Here is a 20,337-nt window from a genome sequence, read left to right as displayed (position 1 = left end):
TTCATCATTTCTGAGTACAGCACACACCCTTTAATTGCTTGGGGATTTAGCCATAGCCCATGCTTCAGGGGAAAAGCAAAAGCATGTCGAATGAAACTCACGTCCCCCAAGGCCCGGCTGTGTTTCCCACAGAGCCTCTGGTGACAGGCTGTAAATTACAGGGTGTTCCAGGGCCTGGGAGGAGCAGCAGCAGGTGAAAGGAAGCTGGGCTAGTGTTCAGCCTTCACGGCCAGCGCTCAGAGTGCACCAGGTCCAAATGCACACAGGAGCTGTCTGTCTCCACGACCTGAGCAAATAGGAGTGTGGGAACTTTCTCCCTCACTAGGGTTGTTCTCGACCTCAGGAGGCATCACAGCTCTCTGGTGTGCGGGGAATCTCTTCTGGGTTTGCCAGGGAGAGTTCCAATGACAGGCTTCTCTCTGCAACCACTTAATGCTGGTGGGCAAGAATGTGCACCCTAAAATCATAGTACCATAACATGCCTCCAAGTCTCACCCCACAAGTGTTAACAATTTAGTTAATTTCCTCACTCTGAGCACAACTTCAATGGAAGCTGCTCTTGGCCCGGCTCCCACTGAAAGCCACTGGAATTTTCTCTGACTAAGGAGTTGCAGAGTTTGTCTGCACTGCTTGATTGTGGATGTGGCGTTCCTCTTTCTTTACGTTCCCCCTGCTCCATGTTATTCTGATTTCTTCATTATCTATCTACCCTGCCCCCCTTTTTTTCCTTTTTATCATCTTCTTTGGATAGTACTCCCCAGGGTAATAACATCTTTTATGAGTTCTCTGTATGAATATCCACCAGACACAGAAAAACATCTGCTAAGAGGCAGATCCCAACTTAACTGTTCCTGTGTTTCAAAGTCTATTGGTTATTTTTTAGTAGCGTTTTTTTTTTTTTAAGGATTTATTTTATTTTCATTACAAAGTCAGATATACTGAGAGGAGGAGCGACAGAGAGGAAGATCTTCCATCCAATGGTTCACTCCCCAAGTGACTGCAATGGCCGGTGCTGCGCTGATCCGGAGCCAGGAGCCAGGAACCTCCTCCAGGTCTCCCACACAGGTGCAGGGTCCCAAAGCTTTGGGCCGTCCTCGACTGCTTTCCCAGGCCACAAGCAGGGAGCTGGATGGGAAGTAGAGCTTCTGGGATTAGAACCGGCGCCCATATGGGATCCCGGGGCGTTTAAGGTGAGGACTTTAGCTGCTAGGCCACTGCGCTGGGCCCAATTTTTTAGTAGCATTTTAATAACCTGGAAGTATGTGTACATAATAGAAAAATTGAAAATATAGGTAAGTAAAAAAAAAGAAGAAAAACCAAGATCTAAACACCATATTTCTACCAATGGTGAAACCTCAATATGTAGTTTTTGAGATATTTTCCTCTGACAATAATCCGTAACTTTCCATTTTACCAAAATTTTATTTCTTGCAATCATATTTCCCTGGCTGACCCCAAAATGTCCTTTCCATGTGGTTCTTCCAACACAGGATCTGCCAATGTTGAGTCAGATTCCATCCCTTAATGTTCAGCTAGAGTTCTTTTTTTTTTCCTTTTAAAATTTATTTGGGCCAGGCACAATGGCTCACTTTGGAAGCACCGTGATCCCATATATATGCCAGTTCATGTGCCGGTTGCCCCACTTCCCTTCCAGCGCCATGCTTGTGGCCTGGGAAAGTAGTGGAGGACGGCCCAAGTCCTTGGGACCCTGTACCAGCATGGGAGACCTGGAAAAAGCTCCTGGCACCTGGCTTCAGATTGGCTAAACTGCAGCCATTGTAGCCACTTGGGGAGTGAACCAGCGGATGGAAGCTCTTTCTGTCTCTCCTTCTCTCTGTAAATTGGCCTTTCCAATAAAAATAAATAAATCTATAAAAAAATTTGCTTATTTGAAAGTCAGAGTTACAGAGTGACAGAGAGAGGCAGAGAGAGATATACCATCTTCTGGTTTCCTTTCCAGATGACCATGATGGCCTGGGCTAAACTAGGCTAAGGCCAAGAGCTTCATGTGGGCTCCCACTTGGTTGCAGGGACCTAAACACTTAGGCCATTTTATGCTGCTTTTCCAGGCTCATTAGTCAAGAGCTGGATGGGAAGTGAAGCAGCCGGGACAGAAACTTGTGCCAATATGGGATGCCAGTATCATGGGCTGCAGCTTTACCTGCTACTCGACAATGCCAGCTCCCAGCTTGATTTCTTTTGGTATGGTACTGAGTTGCCAAAGAAATGGGCCAGTTATTCTACTAAATGTCCTGTCTTCTGGCCTCCACCATATGTAGTTTCCCTCATTACTCTGTCCCCTCATTTCTTATCAACCAGGAATGATTGTAGTGAAACATTGTGGCAAGAGCACACATCAGTAATGTTGTGTCCTTAGTGTTCCATCATACTAACAGGCCTGTGTGCTAGGCCCACCATTAACGATGCTGGAACTGACCATTTGATCGGGGCATTATCCATTTGTTGGACTGCCACCACGTACAGAATTTCTTAACCTTGCTATACTAATGCTGTGAGCCAAATCATTCTGTTGGGAGTTCAGGGGAGAGAATCCTTTACCATGTGGGCATTGACTAGTGTCCATGGCTTCTCTCCCACCTAAGAGCCCACCACTGCCCCTTCTCAGTTACACAACCAAGAACGTCTCCAATCATTATCAGCTGCCCTCCACAGTTGAGAACCAGTGTCGTATTTAAGAATAGAATAGGCCTGTTTGTGGGGAGTATTTAGTACCTTATCTTGTAGAATTACTCCAAGTATCCAGTCAGGGTGGGAGGCGTCATGACAGCTCTGAGAACCCCAGTTGGGGGATTTTTGTGTCCTTTCAAGAATGCTGTCATTTATAGCAATGCCCAGGGCCTCTCTCTCCTCACTTGATTGAACAGAGAAACTGTTTTACTGGCCAAGTTTGGCTCGGATGCCCACTCTTAAGCCAGTCAGATGTGGCCATACAGACATAGCTTCTGCATGCTTATCCCGGCGGATAGAACATTCTTGGAGAAGGTAAAATGCAGGCTGCCTAGGTCTCAGAGAAAGTTCGCCCATTCAGAGCATCAGCCACAACCTTTGGGCTCAGCTTATGCCACCGAGGAGTTTCTTTCCTGGTGCAGACAGGAATAACCCATTCCTTGGTTCCCACCTAAAGGAAGAAGGGCAGGCAGAGCCGATCCCAGCCACAGACCCTACCCCATCCAGAGAGCCTGTCCCCACTGCACGCCAGCCTTCAGGCCTAGCTGCTGCAGCCTGATGTCCATGTGACTTGCCAAACCAGAGTGAGGCTTCAGAATACAGGTGCGTCTGCCTTTGCCTCAGTTGCTAGCGCCCTGTCATCTGTGCCTCTGTGAGATTTGTAGAATTGGGTGGAGGCAGTGGCAGGGTATAGAAACTGTTTCTGCTTCATTTAATAGCCATCAGGACAGATCTGGGGTCAGAAGCCCCCAGGAGAATCTGCACAGGAAGGGGCTCCTGGAGAAGCACCAAGTAGAACCCAGGGAAATCAGCAGGTGGGGCCCGTCCAGCCAGACTAGGCAGGAAAGGGAGAATGCCCACCCAGGGAAGTGTTGCAGAGCTAGAACCATTGGCAACCTGAGAGCGTGTGTTCTGAAACATCACATGGTACTCCATGAATGCAAACAGTCTGCATGTAGCAATTAGGTAGGAAGAACTAGAGAAAGGACATGGTTAAAGTGGAACCGAGGCTTAAGGAGAGATTTCAGATGATTCAGACAGCAGAAGGGAATAGCAGAGGGCTGGCGATTCTGAAAGCAAGCATGGTAAACTCTCAAACAGGGGCTTTAGATGGTGAATTGAAATGCTATTACTTAAGGAAGAAAGCAAAGGTTCCTAAGAGCAGCAGCCAACAGCACAGCCTCCATGCTGATGAGCCAAGGGTAGCCACGTGGGTTAGACAGCACACAAAGACAAGCAGGGAGAAGTTGCCAAGAGGACAAGTAGCCAGTGCAAGCCTAACCAAGCAGAAAAGGGCAACACGGCAAGAAGACCTTTTAGTTCCTGAGCTGCCAAGGCTGCGAGCAAGTCAGCCTGGTGAACAGCCACCTGTGTCAACTCCTCCCCAGCGCCACCTCCCCCTGCAGGGGTAGCATCCGCACCCTGGAAACCAGACAGAGCGGGGAGAGTTCAGAAAGAGCCAGAGGACACGTGGCAGCCGGGAGCAACTCCAGGCCAGGCCTACAAGGCGACATGCCAGGCGCAGGAGCCCGTCCTCCTAGCTGTCACAGACTTTCCTGGGTCCTTCTGAAATGCCCGGGCAGGGCCCAAGTCTAAGAGGGGTCAGTGTCTCCAGATAACAATTTCAAGCCACTGTGTGGTATCACTCCATGGCCAGGCTGCACAGCAGATTTTTTTTTTTAACTTTTTCCATTTTTTTTATTGTAGTTTTGGCAATCTTTACATAGTTAATTAGGGTAAAAAGGTTCAAGGGCTATAGGAAAGTGGGTAAGACTATTATTTCCACATTGTTTCCTTCATGTATCTGAGGTAAAGGGGGTTTTAAGGGAGAAGCCCCACCCAGTCTCCCACCCACCCCAGGTCCCTGATGTGGGGCATGCTCTGAGGGTCTTGCTCAAGTGGTTTTGATAGTTTAACAGTTATGAATTGTTGCCAATCTCGCCACTCCAAGCACGATGAGGTCGTTGAAGAATCCACTGATTGACACAGTCCATCTTAGAGTCTCTGTTTGCCCAGTTTTTCACTGCCAACATATAGCTGAGGTGGTTGATTGACTTGTTCTGTCCTCTGTCCTTTCATGGTCAGGGTTCTGAGTCCGGCAGTTCGATTGGGGAGATCCCAAAAGAAACTTTGTCTGAGGTGTTCCCAGACCAGATTCTTGTGTGTACTAGCAAGTACAGGACCCGGCACAGTCCATCACCCCAATCAGCTGGTGGTTGCAATTACTGGGTCGGTTCTGTTTCCAGTGCTGTCTTCCACTGGAACCAATGGGTGTTGCAGTCCAGCCTGGTTCTTGCACAGCAGATTTTAAAACACATGCCTTGTGGATGCAGAGGGGCAGGGTGGGAGGATGGTGAGTCAGCATAACTGGAACTTCTAACCCCAACCCCTGTTAGCCTCATTAATTTTGGGTAGTGATAGACAGGTGGGTGGATGACACTTCCAGAGCATGAAAACCAACTGCATGTCATTTATCCACTTTACAGATGGGGGAGCAGGGTCAGGAGAGTCCCAGGGCAGTGCTGAACCCCAAGTCCCTCCCAGAAATCCAGCCTTCCCCACTCCAAGTCTTACCCAAATATCTAACACTTCTTTCTCTTTTTGATATTTTTAATCCTTTTGTTTTGTTTTTACTTTATTTTCACATTTATTACAAACATGAGAGTGTTGCAGACCCAGTGGACCTCTGATTAGGATGGAGAGGGTTAGGGGGAAGGTAACTGAGATTAATGGGCCTGTGTCTGTAGCCTGAGGAGGGGGTGGTAAGAGACAGTGCCACTCCTTGTGTCACACTACATCGGTGTCAGGGGACAGATGGTCCTTTGATGTCACCTTTGAGGCCCCAATGTGGGGAAGAATGTTCCAAGGGTATTACTTGAGTGGCCTGGATTGTTCTGAGAAGTTGTCAGCTTCATTACACCAGAGTTGAGAGATTCTTTCTAAGGCTCGTTGGCTGTCCTTTTCTGCCTCAATGTGCCCACAGACCGAGGTGCTTACTGTAGATCCTGGCCTGGAGTGTTGTTCACCTTGTCCTTTCTAGCTTTTGATGAGGTACTCATAGTTTTCTGTTGGCTTAGTTGAGCTGGTTGTCTTGTCTTTCGTGTTCATCTGGGTTTACTCTCCATCAGCGAGTGAGGTAGCCCATTCCTACAACTTGTGTTCTGGGATTAGAGCACATGTCTGTGTGATTTTCTCTAAGGTCAGGAATCGAGCACAGCAGTCTAGTTGGGAAGGCCCCCTAAGAAACCTCACGTGAGTGGTCCTCAGACCTTGCTGTCATGTGTGCCAGCTGGTGCATGGTCAGGCTCAGTCTACCCAACACACCAGCTAACACACGTACCAGTGTGTGCAGCTGCCTGATCAGCCCTCCCTGCCAAGTCCTGACTCTCAGGTGAACCCACAGATGCCCCAGCTAAGTCTGAGTGACCCCAAAGAACCCCTACCTGGCCCACCCCCAGCCTTGGTTTTCACCTGTGCCTGTAGGTGCTGTGCCCTAGCCTGACCCAGCCCACTCCCAGCCCCAGTTCTTGTGCACACCAGCAGGTGCTGTGGCCTAGCCAGGGCGACCCCTACAAACTCCTACTATGCCTTCCCCAGCCCAGCACTCACTAGTAAGTGCTGTAGCCTAGCTCAGCCTAGACTCCCTTCAGTCCCCACTTCCATGTGCACCAGCAAGTGTTGTGACTTAGTTGGGGTGACCCCCAAACACCTACCAGATCCATTCCCAAACACAGCTCTCCTGAGTGCCAGTGGGTGCTATGACCTGTTCTGGCCCGGTTGACCCCCCAGCCCTGGCTCTTGTGTGCACAAGTGGGTTCTTTGGCTGGCCCAGGGCAGCTTTCCTAATTCCCCCTTCTTATCCATCCCATTTCAGCTCCATCAATTATCTATGGATATAGTGGTCTCATTCTTGGAAGCCCCCAGAAATCATTTCATGTATGTCAAAGAAGCCTTTAGTGGCCCCCATTCCAACCTGTCACCAGTCCCCTAGCCCTGGACAATGCACAGCCCCCTCCGTGCACGCATGGTGGTAGGGATGCCAGTGGAATGCCCTGGCCAGTGTGTGCTGGCAATGGCTGTGTGGAAACTCTGCCACCTGTCACCCCACCCCCAAGACTTTTTAAAAAATAGAATAGACATCTATGCTAGCATATTGATATAGTTAGCACAGAGTTGGCATTAACCAGGCCCAAGATGCCAGCCAGCTATTGGCTGCTTTTCAACCAGCAGTGTTACACTTGCCTGGGAACAAGGCAGCCTAGGCAGTTGCCTACAGCTAGGGATGCATAGTGTTTCAATAAGGCACTCAGCAAATGCCACCATGGTGGGCTAAGTGATGTTTTGTGTTTTCGTTTTGTTTTTTAGATTTATTTTTATTGGACAGGAAGATTTTCAGGGGGGAAAAATGAGACAGGGGAAGATCTTTTATCCACTGGTTCTCTCCCCAAATGGCTGCAATGGCTGGAGCTTGGTCATTCCAAAGCCAGGAGCTTAGAACTTCCTCAGGTCTCCCACATGGGTGCTGTACTTGGGCCATTCTCCACTGCTTTCCAGGCACATTATCAAAGACATGGATCAGAAGCAGGGCAACTAGGACTCAAACTGGTGCCCATATGTGATTCCAGGACCACAGGCAGAGGCTTAAGCTACTATGCCATGACTCTGGCCCTGATACTAGGTTTTATAACTGAGCAGGCAGCATCCCATCTGGTTTTATTATAAACCATGTGAAGAAAGAGAATTCCCAGTTCAAAGGGACATAAAAAGGACAGGAGGACATTGAACATTGGATGAAAGAATCCAAGTTTTCTTAGCAAGTTGAAATAAATTCAGAACTTAAAATATGAAAGTTCAAGGGGGAACAAATAAAGAAATTAAAATTTCTCATAAAGGAATGGGTTTTTGGCACAGTGATTAAGCTGGTACTTGGGATGCCTGCAACTTTCACCAAACTCCTTGAATTCAAGTCCCAGCCCCTGCTTTTGATTTCAGCACTCCTCTAATGTGCATCTAGGGAGACAGCAGGTAACGACCCCCGTCACTGAGTCTCTGCCATGTGTGTGCAATTTCCAGATTGAGTTCCAGTCTCCTGGCTATAGCCTGGCTCAGCTCTGATTGTTACGGGCATCTGAGGACTCAACCAATAGATAAAAGATTCTTTTGGGCCCGGCGGCGTGGCCTAGCAGCTAAAGTCCTCGCCTTGAAAGCCCCGGGATCCCATATGGGTGCCGGTTCTAATCCCGGCAGCTCCACTTCCCATCCAGCTCCCTGCTTGTGGCCTGGGAAAGCAGTCGAGGATGGCCCAAAGCTTTGGGACACTGCACCCGCATGGGAGACCCGGAAGAGGTTCCTGGTCCCGGCATCGGATCGGCGCTGTACCGGCCCATTGCAGCTCACTTGGGGAGTGAATCATCGGACGGAAGATCTTCCTCTCTGTCTCTCCTCCTCTCTGTATATCCAGCTTTCCAATAACAATAAAATCTTTAAAAAAAAAAAAAAGATTCTTTTTAAAATTATTTTTTAATTTAATTTTTGATGTTGTTTACACAGTTATGTCCATGAGGACCACTGATCAGGGTGGGGAAGGTCGAGGTGTGGGGAAAGCAGATGAGATAAATGCTTCCAATTTTTCTTTCCCTTTTTCTCCTGTAACTGGGATGGGAGGCAGGGGAGGTGTATGGGCTTCTCTTAGCTGCCAGACTGCGTCAGCATCCAAGAATGGGGGATGGCCACTTGATGTCATCTTAGCAACTCTGACATGGAAAAAAACGTTCTGAAGTTATTGCTTGAATGATTCTGTTAGTTGTGAGACGTTGTTGGTTTCATTGCACCAGGGATGAGAAAAATCTTTCCAAGGTCTATTAGCTGACAGAGTCCACCTTAGTGCATCCACTTGCCCAGACAATTACTGCCAAAGCTTGGCCAGAAGAGTTGTCCAACCTGTTTCACTTTCCATCCTCTGACATTGCAGTTGACATCCTCTACAGGCCTAAATGAGCTGGAGTTGGCTATCATTTCTCTCTCTCCCTCTCTCCCCTCCCCTCCCCTGCCCTGCCCTGCCCCGCCCTCCCCTCCCCTGCCCTGCCCTCCCTTCCCCTGCCCTGCCCTCCCCTCCTTTGGGGCTGGGCAGGCGTGATGAAGGTAAAGGTCTTAAGAAGAAGAGATGATCCTGGGCTTTCTGCTTTTGTCATGTCATCATCTGGGTCCCTCCTATTCATTCAAAAGGGTCTGGGTGAAAAAGGTGAGATGGCCAGAGAAGCAGAGGTAGGAGTGATGCAGGACAGTGAGCTGAAAACTGTGGGCAGCCTCTGGGGGCTTGAAAAGGCAAGGAAATGCATGGCCCCCAGAGCAGAAACAGCACGGCCTTAAAACACATTGGAGACTCCTGTCTTCTTTGCACAAAGCTGTAAAAGAGTGAGTTTTTGTGTTGAGCTGTTGCAGTGGCGATAGGAAACGAACGCAGGCTCCACTGACAGTAGTTAGAGGCTTGGGCATTATCGTGCATCAGCTTAGCTGCTGCTTGGGATGTGACTTCCTGCACAAGTGCCACGCACAGAAGAGACCCAGGTGGAGTCCAGATTCGTGGCTTTGGCCTGACCCAGTCCCAATTGCTGTACGCATTTGGGACCCAGTATATGGATGATGATTGTCTCTGTCTGAGCCACTCTCCCTTTCAAATAAATCATTTTTTTTTTTTAAATAATAGAATGTCTGGCCAAACACGAATTTTGCAATGCATTCAATAGATCACATCTAAAATTCTGGGCTCCATCCCACATCAGAGTGCTGGTTCGAGTCCTGCTGGTTCCAGTCCAGCTTCCTGCCAGTGCATCTTGGGAGGCAGCAGGTGACCACTCAGGGGCTTGGGCCCTGGCCACCCATGTGGGAAATGGAGTTCTGCTGGCTTTAGCGTGGCTCAACCTTTGCTCTTGCAGGTACTGAAGGACTGGATCGGGTGGTAGAAGATATCTCTCTGTGTCTATCTAACTTTCCAAATAAAATAATTTTTTAAGTTAAAGCTTACATTTTGTTTCGTTTTGTTTTAATTAGAAGTTTAAAGTCTGAATGGGTAGCATGTCAGTGGAAGGTGGAAATCACTCTGATCTGAGAGCAGAGTTAGAACCCAGAACATGGCGTCACGCAGAAGCTTGGGTCTTGTTAGTGAAGGCATTTGCAAGAATTCTCAGAGCTGCCAAGCAGGCAAATGCTGTGTGTTCCTTGGCAATGAACTTCTGCTTGCCAGAGTATTTGGCCAGAGGCCAAACAGTCACAGTTGGGTGATGTCAACAAGGATTGTGCCACCTCGGCAAGTGTGGTCATACCACTCTGAGCCCCTGTAACACTAAGAGTTGAGGAGGTGACAACTCTTGAAAGACATCTTAGTATTGTCCCTGGGGTCTTGATCCTTCTTGGTGCTAAAATTTGTCATTAAACTCTCACAGGAAAGTAAAATACAGTAGCAGAAATTCTCACTTCCCTTGCTCGTGTAACTCTCAATGCTGTGTTCAGATCACCTCGATTGCTATCACTTGGGAGATAAGTGAAGTATTTAGGTCAGTATCTCACAGCTGTCAAAGACGCCAAGGCCCCGTGGTAGAGATCCCAGGAGGAACCTGCAGCATCTCCCACTCCCACGCCGTAGGCTCACTAGGGCTCCCATGGCTTACCAGTGGCCACACCTCAGCCTAGTTCCCAACTCCCTGCAGGGCAGCAGGCTGAGCAGGTAGAAACATGTGCTAGGAAGATGATCAGAGCCCTGCATTCCTTTCTTGAGATAGTTGCCAGGATCATCTGCTAAGGAGTAGTGACCATCCAGCATCTTCCACCAGGCCCAGGTTTCTCAATGCAGAAAGTGAGTCAGCCAAGGGAGGCCTCCTGTGCCCAGCCTCTCCACTCTGTTTTCTCTGGAAGCCTTGGATAATGTCGTCGCTGCTTGATTTACTAGAGAATAAGTCCAGTGACAAATCAAAATATTTCTCCCTGGGTCATCCGCTGCTCCTCTCCATTCCCTGTCTTAGAAGTGCTTGGGACACGGGTTTCCAACACTGGCTCTCGTGCCAGCACCTGGCACAGCTTACCAGCTCCAGCCCAGGCAACACAGACAGAAATGCCTGTGTCAGTTGATTAAAACAGTCTCGATCAGCGTGTCTGGACAAGCACCCGCTTATCTCACACCCAGAAGTGATTGTGACCATAGCTACCTTCACACATAATATTGGCCTGCTTGTCAATGCGGCTCCCCAGTTACTGCCTTCCCGTCACCCCCCTTTGTCTTCTCCTTGGGTGGTGTAGTGTGTGTGGTGATCCCTGTTTGTTGGATTTCTGTTTGAATTCGATTGCTTTTTGTTTTGACACTGGAGACAGAGAAACCCTGGCAAAAGCCTGGAGAATAGTGCTTTTAGGGATGAACAGGTTCATATCTTTGCACCTATAACTTGCAGGTTCAGCTGTTGGCAGCACCAGCAAGTGGCTGAGGGCATCAAGAAGCTGGTAGCCTTCCAGATCTCCCTCACATCCCCAAACTAGACCTGAGCTTAAGTAAAACCCAAGAGTTTGCCCTGCAGTGCCCTTCCACAGCCCCACTCCACTGACGGCTGCCCACACCCCACCCCTGGGGTGAACTCTCTAGCTGTCACTGAAACTTAGGAGGCACATGGGCCTCTGGTGAGCAGCGAGTGTGAACAGTTGTGGGTGATCCATGTGTGAAGACACACAATGGGGCCCTCACCTTGAACGCCCCGGGATCCCATATGGGCGCCAGTTCTAGTCCCAGCAGCTCCACTTCCCATCCAGCTCCCTCCTTGTGGCCTGGGAAAGCAGTCGAGGACGGCCCAAAGCTTTGGGACACTGCACCTGTGTGGGAGACCCGAGAGAGGTTCCTGGTTCCTGGCTTCAGATCAGCGCTGTACCGGCCGTTGCGCTCACCTGGGGAGTAAATCATCGGACGGAAGATTTTCCTGTCTCTCCTCCTCTCTGTATAGCTGACTTTGTAACAAAAGTAAATAAATCAAAAAAAAAAAAAAAAGACACAATGGATTCTCGCCAACACACTCAGACTTGAACATTCCAAGAGCCATTTGTCTAGCAAGAGATCATCTTGGTTGAATCCAGTCTCATGTCAGTTTTCTCATCTGTAAAAGGGGAGTAGTGGTGGTTCTGGGGGCTGGTGTTGTGGTATAGCAACCTAAGCTGCTGCCTGGGATGCCTGCACCTGAGATTCAATCGCACTCTGCTCTGATCCAGTTTCCTGATATGCACCAGGAAGACAACAGGTGATGACTCAAGATGCAGTCCCCTGGAAGACCTCAGGGGAGTTCCACGTTCCTCATTGCAGCCTAGCCTGGCCCTGGCTTGTTGCAGACATACAGGGGATGAACCAGCAGACGGAAGATCTGTCTCATTTCTTTGCTCATTCCTCTCTCTGTGTCACTTCTTTCTAACAGATCCATAACTTATTAAAAAAAAAAAAAAGTGGCCCCTTCCCTAGGCAATTCCGACGGTTTACAAGATTCACTTCATATAAAGCACTTAGAAGTGGTCCCAGTACCCTCAGCTTCTTTTGTCATCCCTGAATGTATGAATTGAATGCAAATTGAGTCTTTACTAACAGGTTTTCCATGAAAAATTTACACTCAGACATGACTATTGAAATCATGGAGGTGAAGAAGAAAGATCAGCCCTCAGTGCACACGGGCCCGTGCCGTTCCGCTTGTATCTCGCACTGTGACATACTTCATTTCTTTTCCAGGACTACACTTTGCTCTACGAAGAGGCAAAGTATTTTCAGCTTCAGCCCATGTTGCTGGAGATGGAAAGATGGAAGCAGGACAGAGAAGGCGGCCGCTTTTCACGGCCCTGTGAGTGCCTGGTGGTGCGCGTGGCCCCTGACCTCGGAGAAAGGATCACGCTCAGCGGGGACAAGTCCTTGATTGAGGAGGTGTTTCCGGAGATAGGCGACGTGATGTGCAACTCCGTCAACGCGGGTTGGAACCATGACTCCACGCACGTCATCAGGTTTCCACTCAATGGCTACTGTCACCTCAACTCAGTCCAGGTACAGCACTGTCGTGTGGGGTGTGCACCCACTGGCACGCTGAATGCCACCCCTTACCCTCGCCTTCACCCAGTGTCTTTGCTCTGCACAGCTGAGAAGCTCTTATGTGGTAACACTGTTGCAGGACAGACAGACTGGGACCCCTGTGTGGTGGGCATTCTGCACATCTTCACTGGACACTTGCTACATGCTGGGGGAGCTGGGGTGAGCCCTGGAGCTGTGTTCATGAAGCCTTTATTACAGGAATGGAGCCAGGGGCAATTGCCAATCAACATATTGCCAGGTAATGATGAGGTCCAACACTCCAACCAGTGGGCTGCATAAATTCCGCAGGACCAGGCGCTGGGAGAGTGTGTGGCATGCTGAAAAGCCACAGGAAGCCAGTGTGGCCTGAGGAGAGTGAATCAAGGAGCCCAAGCTCTGGGACCCAGGTCAAGGCTGGCCAGGCAGGAACAGGTCATGCAAAGACACTGAGAGGGTTAAACTCAGTAGGTCTCCTCTAATTTGCTTTCTTTTAGTTCGGGTTCATTTGTTTATGTGAGTTGAACAGAAAGCCGTTGTAACAGAAAGTCATTGGAGAACTCTCAGGCGAAACAATGACCACACTCAGTTCAAACTTTAGATTGAGGGCTCCGGCCGCTTGTGGGACGTAGCAGAGGAATGGAGTGTGTTCAGAAGGCTGTGGTTCCAGCCAGAGCTGAGAAGTACCCGGGTCTGAGTGCCTTGAGTGTAGCACTGCCAGGATCTCCTGCCAGGGCCTGTGGACTGCAGGACAGGCCCAGGATGCTTGCAGCGTTTGAAGGAAGTGGGTGATGGCATTGCCATCACTTAGGTGGGGGAGGAGATTTGCGGGTGGAATTCAGAACTTCTGAGTTACACCGAGGGAGGTGCCAGATGCCTCCGGTGCTGGTGGTGCTGGCAGCCTGCGCCGAGTACAGGGCCACGGCCCGGCAAGCATCGGCAGAGGTCAGCGCTGCTTGTCCCGTCTTGCTGAGGAGGCGACAGAGGCACACCTGCAGTTTGACTCCAACTGGTGACACACAACCTGCCGAAGGCAGCGGGGTGAAGAATCTTGTTCCCCACCTCTTACTGATTTGAAAAGCAGAGACAGCTCAAAGACCCACATACTTCAGTTATTGCCAGTGCCTCCCAGGGCCCGCATTAGTAGGACACCGGAGTCAGGAGCCAGAGTCGGAGGTTAAACCCGGGTGCTCTGATACAATATACAGGTGTCTTCACCAGTAAGCCCAGATACCTGTCGCCCGTACCCCTTTGTAATCAGAATGAACCCGTGCCTTTGTTCTGTATTTAGCCAACAAAACTGCTTCCCAGAGCACAGACTAGAAGCCCAGCTAAGCCAGGCAGCCTCTTCAGGATTGTTCCATTAACTATTTATACTTCTCATGTTTCTGAAGAGGTTGTGAAGGCAGAAAAGCAGAAAATACTGTTTGGTGTGCCAGGAAGGTATCCTGGGCAGGTGGCCTCCGGGTTGCATTTATACCTGTGTCGATGGTGACCCCCGAGGTGTATGGCACCCTTGCACTGCCCTGCACAGTGACCGCAAGCCGCCTCTGCTCCAAATAATGGAAGTCTTACCGCCCAGAAAGTCCTTCCTAGGCCACACCCACACTGCCCCTGCCCTTGCCTAGGGTGGTTGCAGGCGCGGAACCAGGAAAGCTGGGACTGGAGCACCTCGGCCCCACCCCCTGAGTCCATGGATAACCACCACCATCAGTTCACCATCAGTTCCCAGATCCAGTGTGGAAATTTGATCTGGATTAACACCTTTCCTGTACAACTTGGCCATGGGCCACTGCTGCTTCCTGTTCCACCAACCGAGAAATGAGACCAGGCTTATTGACACTTGGAGACCATAAATAAGGCGAGTAAGGTGTCGGACAGCTGGTATCCCCAGAGCGGCTGACATTCTCAGCTGATGATGAAACTAAAAGACTTTTGCCATTAAATTGATATTTTAAAAGTCAGTGGCTGGGCCAGCTTTGTGGTATACTGGGTAAAGCCACTGGCATCCTATATGAGTGCTGGTTCAAGTCCCGGCTGTTCTGCTTCTGATCCAGCTCCCTGTTAATGTGCCTGGGAAAGCAGCAGATAATGGCACAGGAGACCCTGAAGACGTGGCCATTTGGAGAGTGAACCAGCAAATGGAAGACCTCTTCCTCTGTAACTCTGCCTTTCAAGAAGTGTTTTTTTAAAAACTAAATATGTAAGGCAGTGGCTTCACACACTATTTGCATTACATTAATACAAGCTTTTGGCCACATTGGATCATACTGAATATGTGTCCCCAGGAGGTTGGCTCCAAGACAGCCCAGCCCTACGCCCAGATGCCAAAACCTGCAGGGGCTACAGTCCTATGCGAAAATAGCTTAGCATCTGCACTAACCAGCACACGTCCTCCTAGGCCTGACGTGTGGGGTCTGCAGCTGGCTGAATCGCTCCATGGGCTGACTGCTTGAGCACGTCAGTGGCTGCACCCCCACTGACAGAATGGAGGGCAGAGCTGGGGTGCACGGGCTTGTCCCTCTGGTCCCGGCTAAGACTCCATCCCGGAGCAGTGGTGGGGCCGGCCTCGCCCGGCTGTTTCCTGCTGACACACTGCATTCCTGCCTCAGCAATGGAGTTCCTTCACCTCCCACCGGAACGCGTCTTGATTTTGCGCTTAGAGATTGTTTTCTTCATCCTGTGCATTGCTGATTTACCTACAGAAATAGAGCACTTCAGGGTAAAACGTTCACTTTGTTTTCTCAGGACTTGTATTCTTAAATTTTTGCCAGCATTTGAGGTTTCATTTTTAAAAATACTCTTGGTGTTCAATCTCATCAGTTTTTGCAAGAAAACAGATTATAATCCACATCACAGTGACCAAAAAGTAACTTTTAAGAGTTTACTTTACATTGACTGCATTTTTTAGCAATATTTTATTTATTCTAAAAATTTGAGGAGAGCATTTTTTTAAAGATGTATTTATTTGAAAGGCAGTATTATAGAGACACGGAGAGGGAGAGAGACCTTCCATCCACTGGTTTACTCCCCAAATGGCTGCAGCAGCCAGAATTGGGCCAGTCCAAAGCCAAGGGCCTCAAACTTCCTTCGGGTCTCCCACACAGGTGCAGGGATCCAAGCACGAGGGCCATCTTCTGTTAACCAGGAGCTGGATTGAAAGTGGAGCAGCCAGGACATGAATCAGAGCCCATATTGGATGTCAGCACTGTAGATAGCAGGTTTTACCCATTATGCCATAGTGCTGCACCATGACAAGCAGTTTTTAAAAAAATTTTTTTAAAGGTTTTTTTATTAGATAGTCAGATATACAGAGGAGGACAGACAGACAGATTTTCCGTCCACTGGTCCACTCCCCAAGTGGCCACAACAACCAGAACTGAGTCAATTCGAAGCCAGGAGCCAGGAGCTTCTTCCGGGTCTCCCACATGGGTGCAGGGTCCCAAGGCTTTGGGCCATCCTGGACTGCTTTCCCAGGCCGCTAGCAGGGAGCTGGATGGGAAGTGGGGCCTGCCAGGACACAAACCGGCGCCCATGTGGGATCCTGGTGCATACAAGGCAAGGACTTTATCTGCTAGGCTATCGTGCCAGGCTCTAAATTTTTTTTAAGTTAGGATTGAGTCATCTTGCATTTTTAAAAGGGGTATGGAAGTAATTTAATTATACTCCAAACCCTGGCAGGAAACATTTGCAAGTCTAGTATTTGTTGGGTTCTGAAAAGAATCAGTGTCTAAGTTTCTTATATTTTTGCCTATTTAAGAGTTGCATGTTCTGTCTCCTGCACTGAAGAGTGTCAGAGGGACAGGCGCTAGCGGTTAGGGTGCCTCCATCCCACATCCAGGTGCCTGGGTTCGATACCTGCCTAGGCTCCTGACCCAGGTTCCTGCTACTGCGGATAGTGCTGGCTCATGTCAGTGGGTTCCCGCCACCCACATGGGAGACCTCCCTTGAGTTCTCAGATCCCAGCTTCTGCCCTGGCCAGCCATGCCTGGGAGCTCTCTTCCTCAAAATATAATGAGGGGTGGAGTGATACATGTAATTTCTTTCTGACATTAGGTATTTTATTTCAAAATGAAAGTCATTTATACGAGAAGTATAGAATATCCTTATTTTGGATGTTTTCGAACATAACCCCACGGCACCTGTTTTTCCCTCTTTGAGTGCATTTCAAATGCCACAAACTTAAAAATCTGTACCTAAAAACCTCAGCTGTCTTCAACAATCCATTTGTTCTGCTGTTGGAATTAGCTCAATCTTCCAAGCTGAAATGCAGGAATATTACTTGGGCACCGGGAGACACATACAGTGGAGTTGTTAAAGGTGCAGATGAATCGCCGGCTAAGTGCACTCACATCTCAGTACCCTCTGTCATTTCCTAGAACACATTGACATGCTCAATGAGCAGGGAGATGGGAATGCCCCCTTTCTTCCCCCAGAGAAGGCAATATTACCTTTAAAAAAAGAAGTGGAGGGGTGGGAGGGTTGAAGCCAAAGAGACCTGTGTTGGGAAGCCAGCTCTGTCCATCACACACTTGCCACGAGCCTTCGTTTTCTCATCAATAAAGTGGGGTTAACATCACTGGGTGTTGTCACTGGCAAGTATAAAGCCAGGCCGTAAGGACACAGTGTAAGAGTCAGAAATCTGTGCTCCCTCGCTTCGGCCCCGGGCTCCCTGTGAGAAGAGCTTCAAGGAGACATAGGAGTTAGAAAGTGAGATGAACCAGAGCTGTAAATTACCTCAGCCTTTGGAGCACCCCTCTTGTGGCCATGGCACCTGTCCACCCCTAACCGGCTGCTTGTCTGGCTTCTTGCAGGTCCTGGAACGGTTACAACAAAGAGGCTTTGAAATCGTGGGCTCCTGCGGGGGAGGCGTGGACTCGTCCCAGTTCAGCGAATACGTCCTCCGGAGAGAACTGAGGCGGACGCCCCGCGTACCCTCTGTCATCCGGATAAAGCAGGAGCCCCTGGACTAATGCACAAAGAAGCAAAACACACAACAAATAACACAAAAGGGACATTTGTGTGCAGTTGCAACAGCAAACCAAGTCCTGGACCTGAAACTGAATGAAAGACACATTTCTATGCGATAGAGACCACACCTGTATTCATATGGGAACAATTGGAATATCAATATCCTCAAGGTGTAAAAAATATATAAATATATATATATGTCAAAAGGTAGGAAATGCAAAAAAGGAAAAAAAAAAAAGGTAATAGCTCCAGTTGGTGCTGTAATGGCGGGACGTGTGCTGGCCTTCCGGGGCCTCTGACCAATCAACAAGCCATGAGCGGGGAGGTCGCAGTCTCCTTACAGTTCCATTGCCAACAGCCATCCTCCATAATTTCTTTGTCCTTTGTCATTTTTTTTGTTAAAGACATCTTGAATCAAGTTTCTTTGCATTCAGAGGTTTCATGTCTGCCTTTAGACAGGGACCAGGCGGGACTTCAGAAAAACTCTCCTGAGCACATTGCATTGAAAAGACGTTGAGACATGAAATTTTAAATGTAGTTTGTACAGAAGTCACACTTTGTTGTCCGCCTCACAGATGTGAACTTGACTTTGTTTTTAAACGGATCAGTTTTGCAAAGGGGCCAGAATTATTACTTGTTAGAGTTGCTGCAGTTTGAGTCTGCTGCTTTCCTACAATTTTTCAAATTTTATAATGTATTAAATACAATAAACTGTTTAAAAAATAAGGTCTGTGTGAAACATGTGTTGGGGTTAGGCCAGATTAAAATGATTTTTTTTTTTTATTATATTGTCTGTATTGAGTGTCAGAAAGAAGCCTTAACGTTGGGGCCAGTGTTGAAGTTAAAATGCCCCTGAAGGAGCAGGATGCCATCACTCCAGTTCTGGATAATTCTTTCCTGACTCAGCAAATGACACTTCCCACACTTTGCTTTTCTGTACCAGTTACCAAGAGAAATCTTCCTTCTTACCAAAGAGAGATACACCTGTTTCAGTTGTCTGCAACTACTGAGCAAGCCACGCCAAGACTTTGTGGCTTACCACGTTTTCTCCACTGGTGACGCTGTGCTTCTTGCGTGTGGTCTTCACTGGCTTTGGCCCCACGTGATGTCATCCAAGAGCAAGGTTGGACTTGACTGCCAAGGTGGCTCGCCCAGATGGCTGCCAGCCAGTACAGGCACTTGGCTTCCATGTGGCTTGCGTTCCTCCCTGTGTAGAAGCTGACTTCCAAGAAGGAGTGCCCTGAGCTTAAGTGTTCCAAGAAAGAGGCTAGAAGGCTGGGCCTAGACCTGCACATGTGCTTCTGCTGTTTTCTCTTGATGGAGCAGCCCTAGAGCCAGCCCAGACTCTAAAATCCACCTGCTGTTGGGAAAGTAAGAAAAATTTGTGACCAACTTGAAAGCGCTTGTAACCCCTGTTGGAAAGGTCTTAGAAGCAGGGTGTTAGGATCAGGGAGCAATTGGGCAAGTCTCAGGGCCAGGACCATCACTTCATTGTCAGCCAGAGAGGGAAGCAACCTAAGATCTCAATATCACCTTAGAATTAAGTTCTCAGCCTTTTCTAAGGAATTCGCAACTCTTGTGCCTCCACCAGCCCTCCACCAGCCTTCTTCCCTCCTTTCTCTTCCTCATTCCAGACACTCAAAATAAACCTGGCCTGCTGGGAAGATTGGCAGGTAAACTATAATGTGTTTCTGCAGCAGAGATGTTCCTGTGGTGATGGGCTGTTTCCATCCCAAACTGACTGTCTTTTTTTTAAATTAAAAAGTCTGTGCCTGAGGACACCAGTAATGAAAATATCTCTGGCTTCTGAAACTAAAAGGAAGCTGTTAATGGCTTCTATCACTCCCTGAAACACAGGGGCGGCCCGAACACTGAATTACTTTAATGACTGCCAGCCAGGCTTCCATATTCCTGTGTAATTCCCCCCTTATTTGAGGTTAATGCCCCACTGTCTCGGGTGGGAATATCTGGACTTGTTCACATCCAGATCCTACTGGAAGGAGAATGGAAATGCTCCGTGATTTTACCAGCAATCCGTTCTCATTAGGCAAAATTGCCAAAAATCAATAAAGCCACAGTCCCTCTTTAAGACTCTGCTGGTTATTGTCAACAATTAGCATTTACCCAGCCCTCCCAAAGTGCAGTTAATATTGTCCCAAATACTGTGCAGAATTGGATGCATTAGCTCTTTGCATCCACTTTGTTCTTTTATAAATTGCTCTATCCATAGATGACTCCAAGCCAACTGCAGCTCTAATCCAATGTGATGTGACGCAACCAACACTGTTACTATGTATGGATTTTACATATAGATTTCAACATAATGAAGTATTTCAGGAAAGAACATTTCAATCCAGAGGTAACTGAGCTGTCAGCTTATCTCTCTGATTGTTACCCAATATACAGTTCATAATCAAAGTTTATCAATTGTCCCAGTAAGGATTTTTCCAGCTATACCTTTCCCCCCTGAAAGATGACTCAGGATCATATAGTGCCCTTATTAATAATATCTCCTTATACTTTTAATTCAGAAAAAAAATTTTTAAGAGATTTATTTATTTTTTATTGGAAAGGTGGATATACAGAGAGGAGAGACAGAGAGG

The 20,337-nt window shown here is 48.4% G+C and overlaps 1 protein-coding gene across 4 annotated transcripts in view; it reads left to right on the top strand.

Moving 5' to 3' along the window:
• Window positions 1–18,516, top strand: part of KCTD1 (potassium channel tetramerization domain containing 1) — a 210,072-nt gene extending 191,556 nt beyond the window's left edge. For 2 of the 4 annotated variants that reach the window (XM_058676920.1, XM_058676917.1), the window contains exons 4-5: window positions 12,437–12,742; window positions 17,578–18,516. In XM_058676920.1, the coding sequence (XP_058532903.1) occupies window positions 12,437–12,742; window positions 17,578–17,736 (465 nt within the window). In that variant the 3' untranslated portion in view covers window positions 17,737–18,516. Of the gene's footprint in view, window positions 1–12,436; window positions 13,370–17,577 lie in introns of those variants that run through there. The other 2 variants (XM_058676919.1, XM_058676916.1) reach the window with 2 other exon arrangements.
• Window positions 18,517–20,337: the final 1,821 nt, after the last annotated feature.

The sequence above is a fragment of the Ochotona princeps genome, chromosome 18 (assembly GCF_030435755.1).
Source record: "Ochotona princeps isolate mOchPri1 chromosome 18, mOchPri1.hap1, whole genome shotgun sequence".
NCBI lineage: Eukaryota > Metazoa > Chordata > Mammalia > Lagomorpha > Ochotonidae > Ochotona > Ochotona princeps.
The sequence above is the reverse complement of the archived record's forward strand: the minus strand, read 5'-3'. Positions and strand labels throughout refer to the sequence as shown.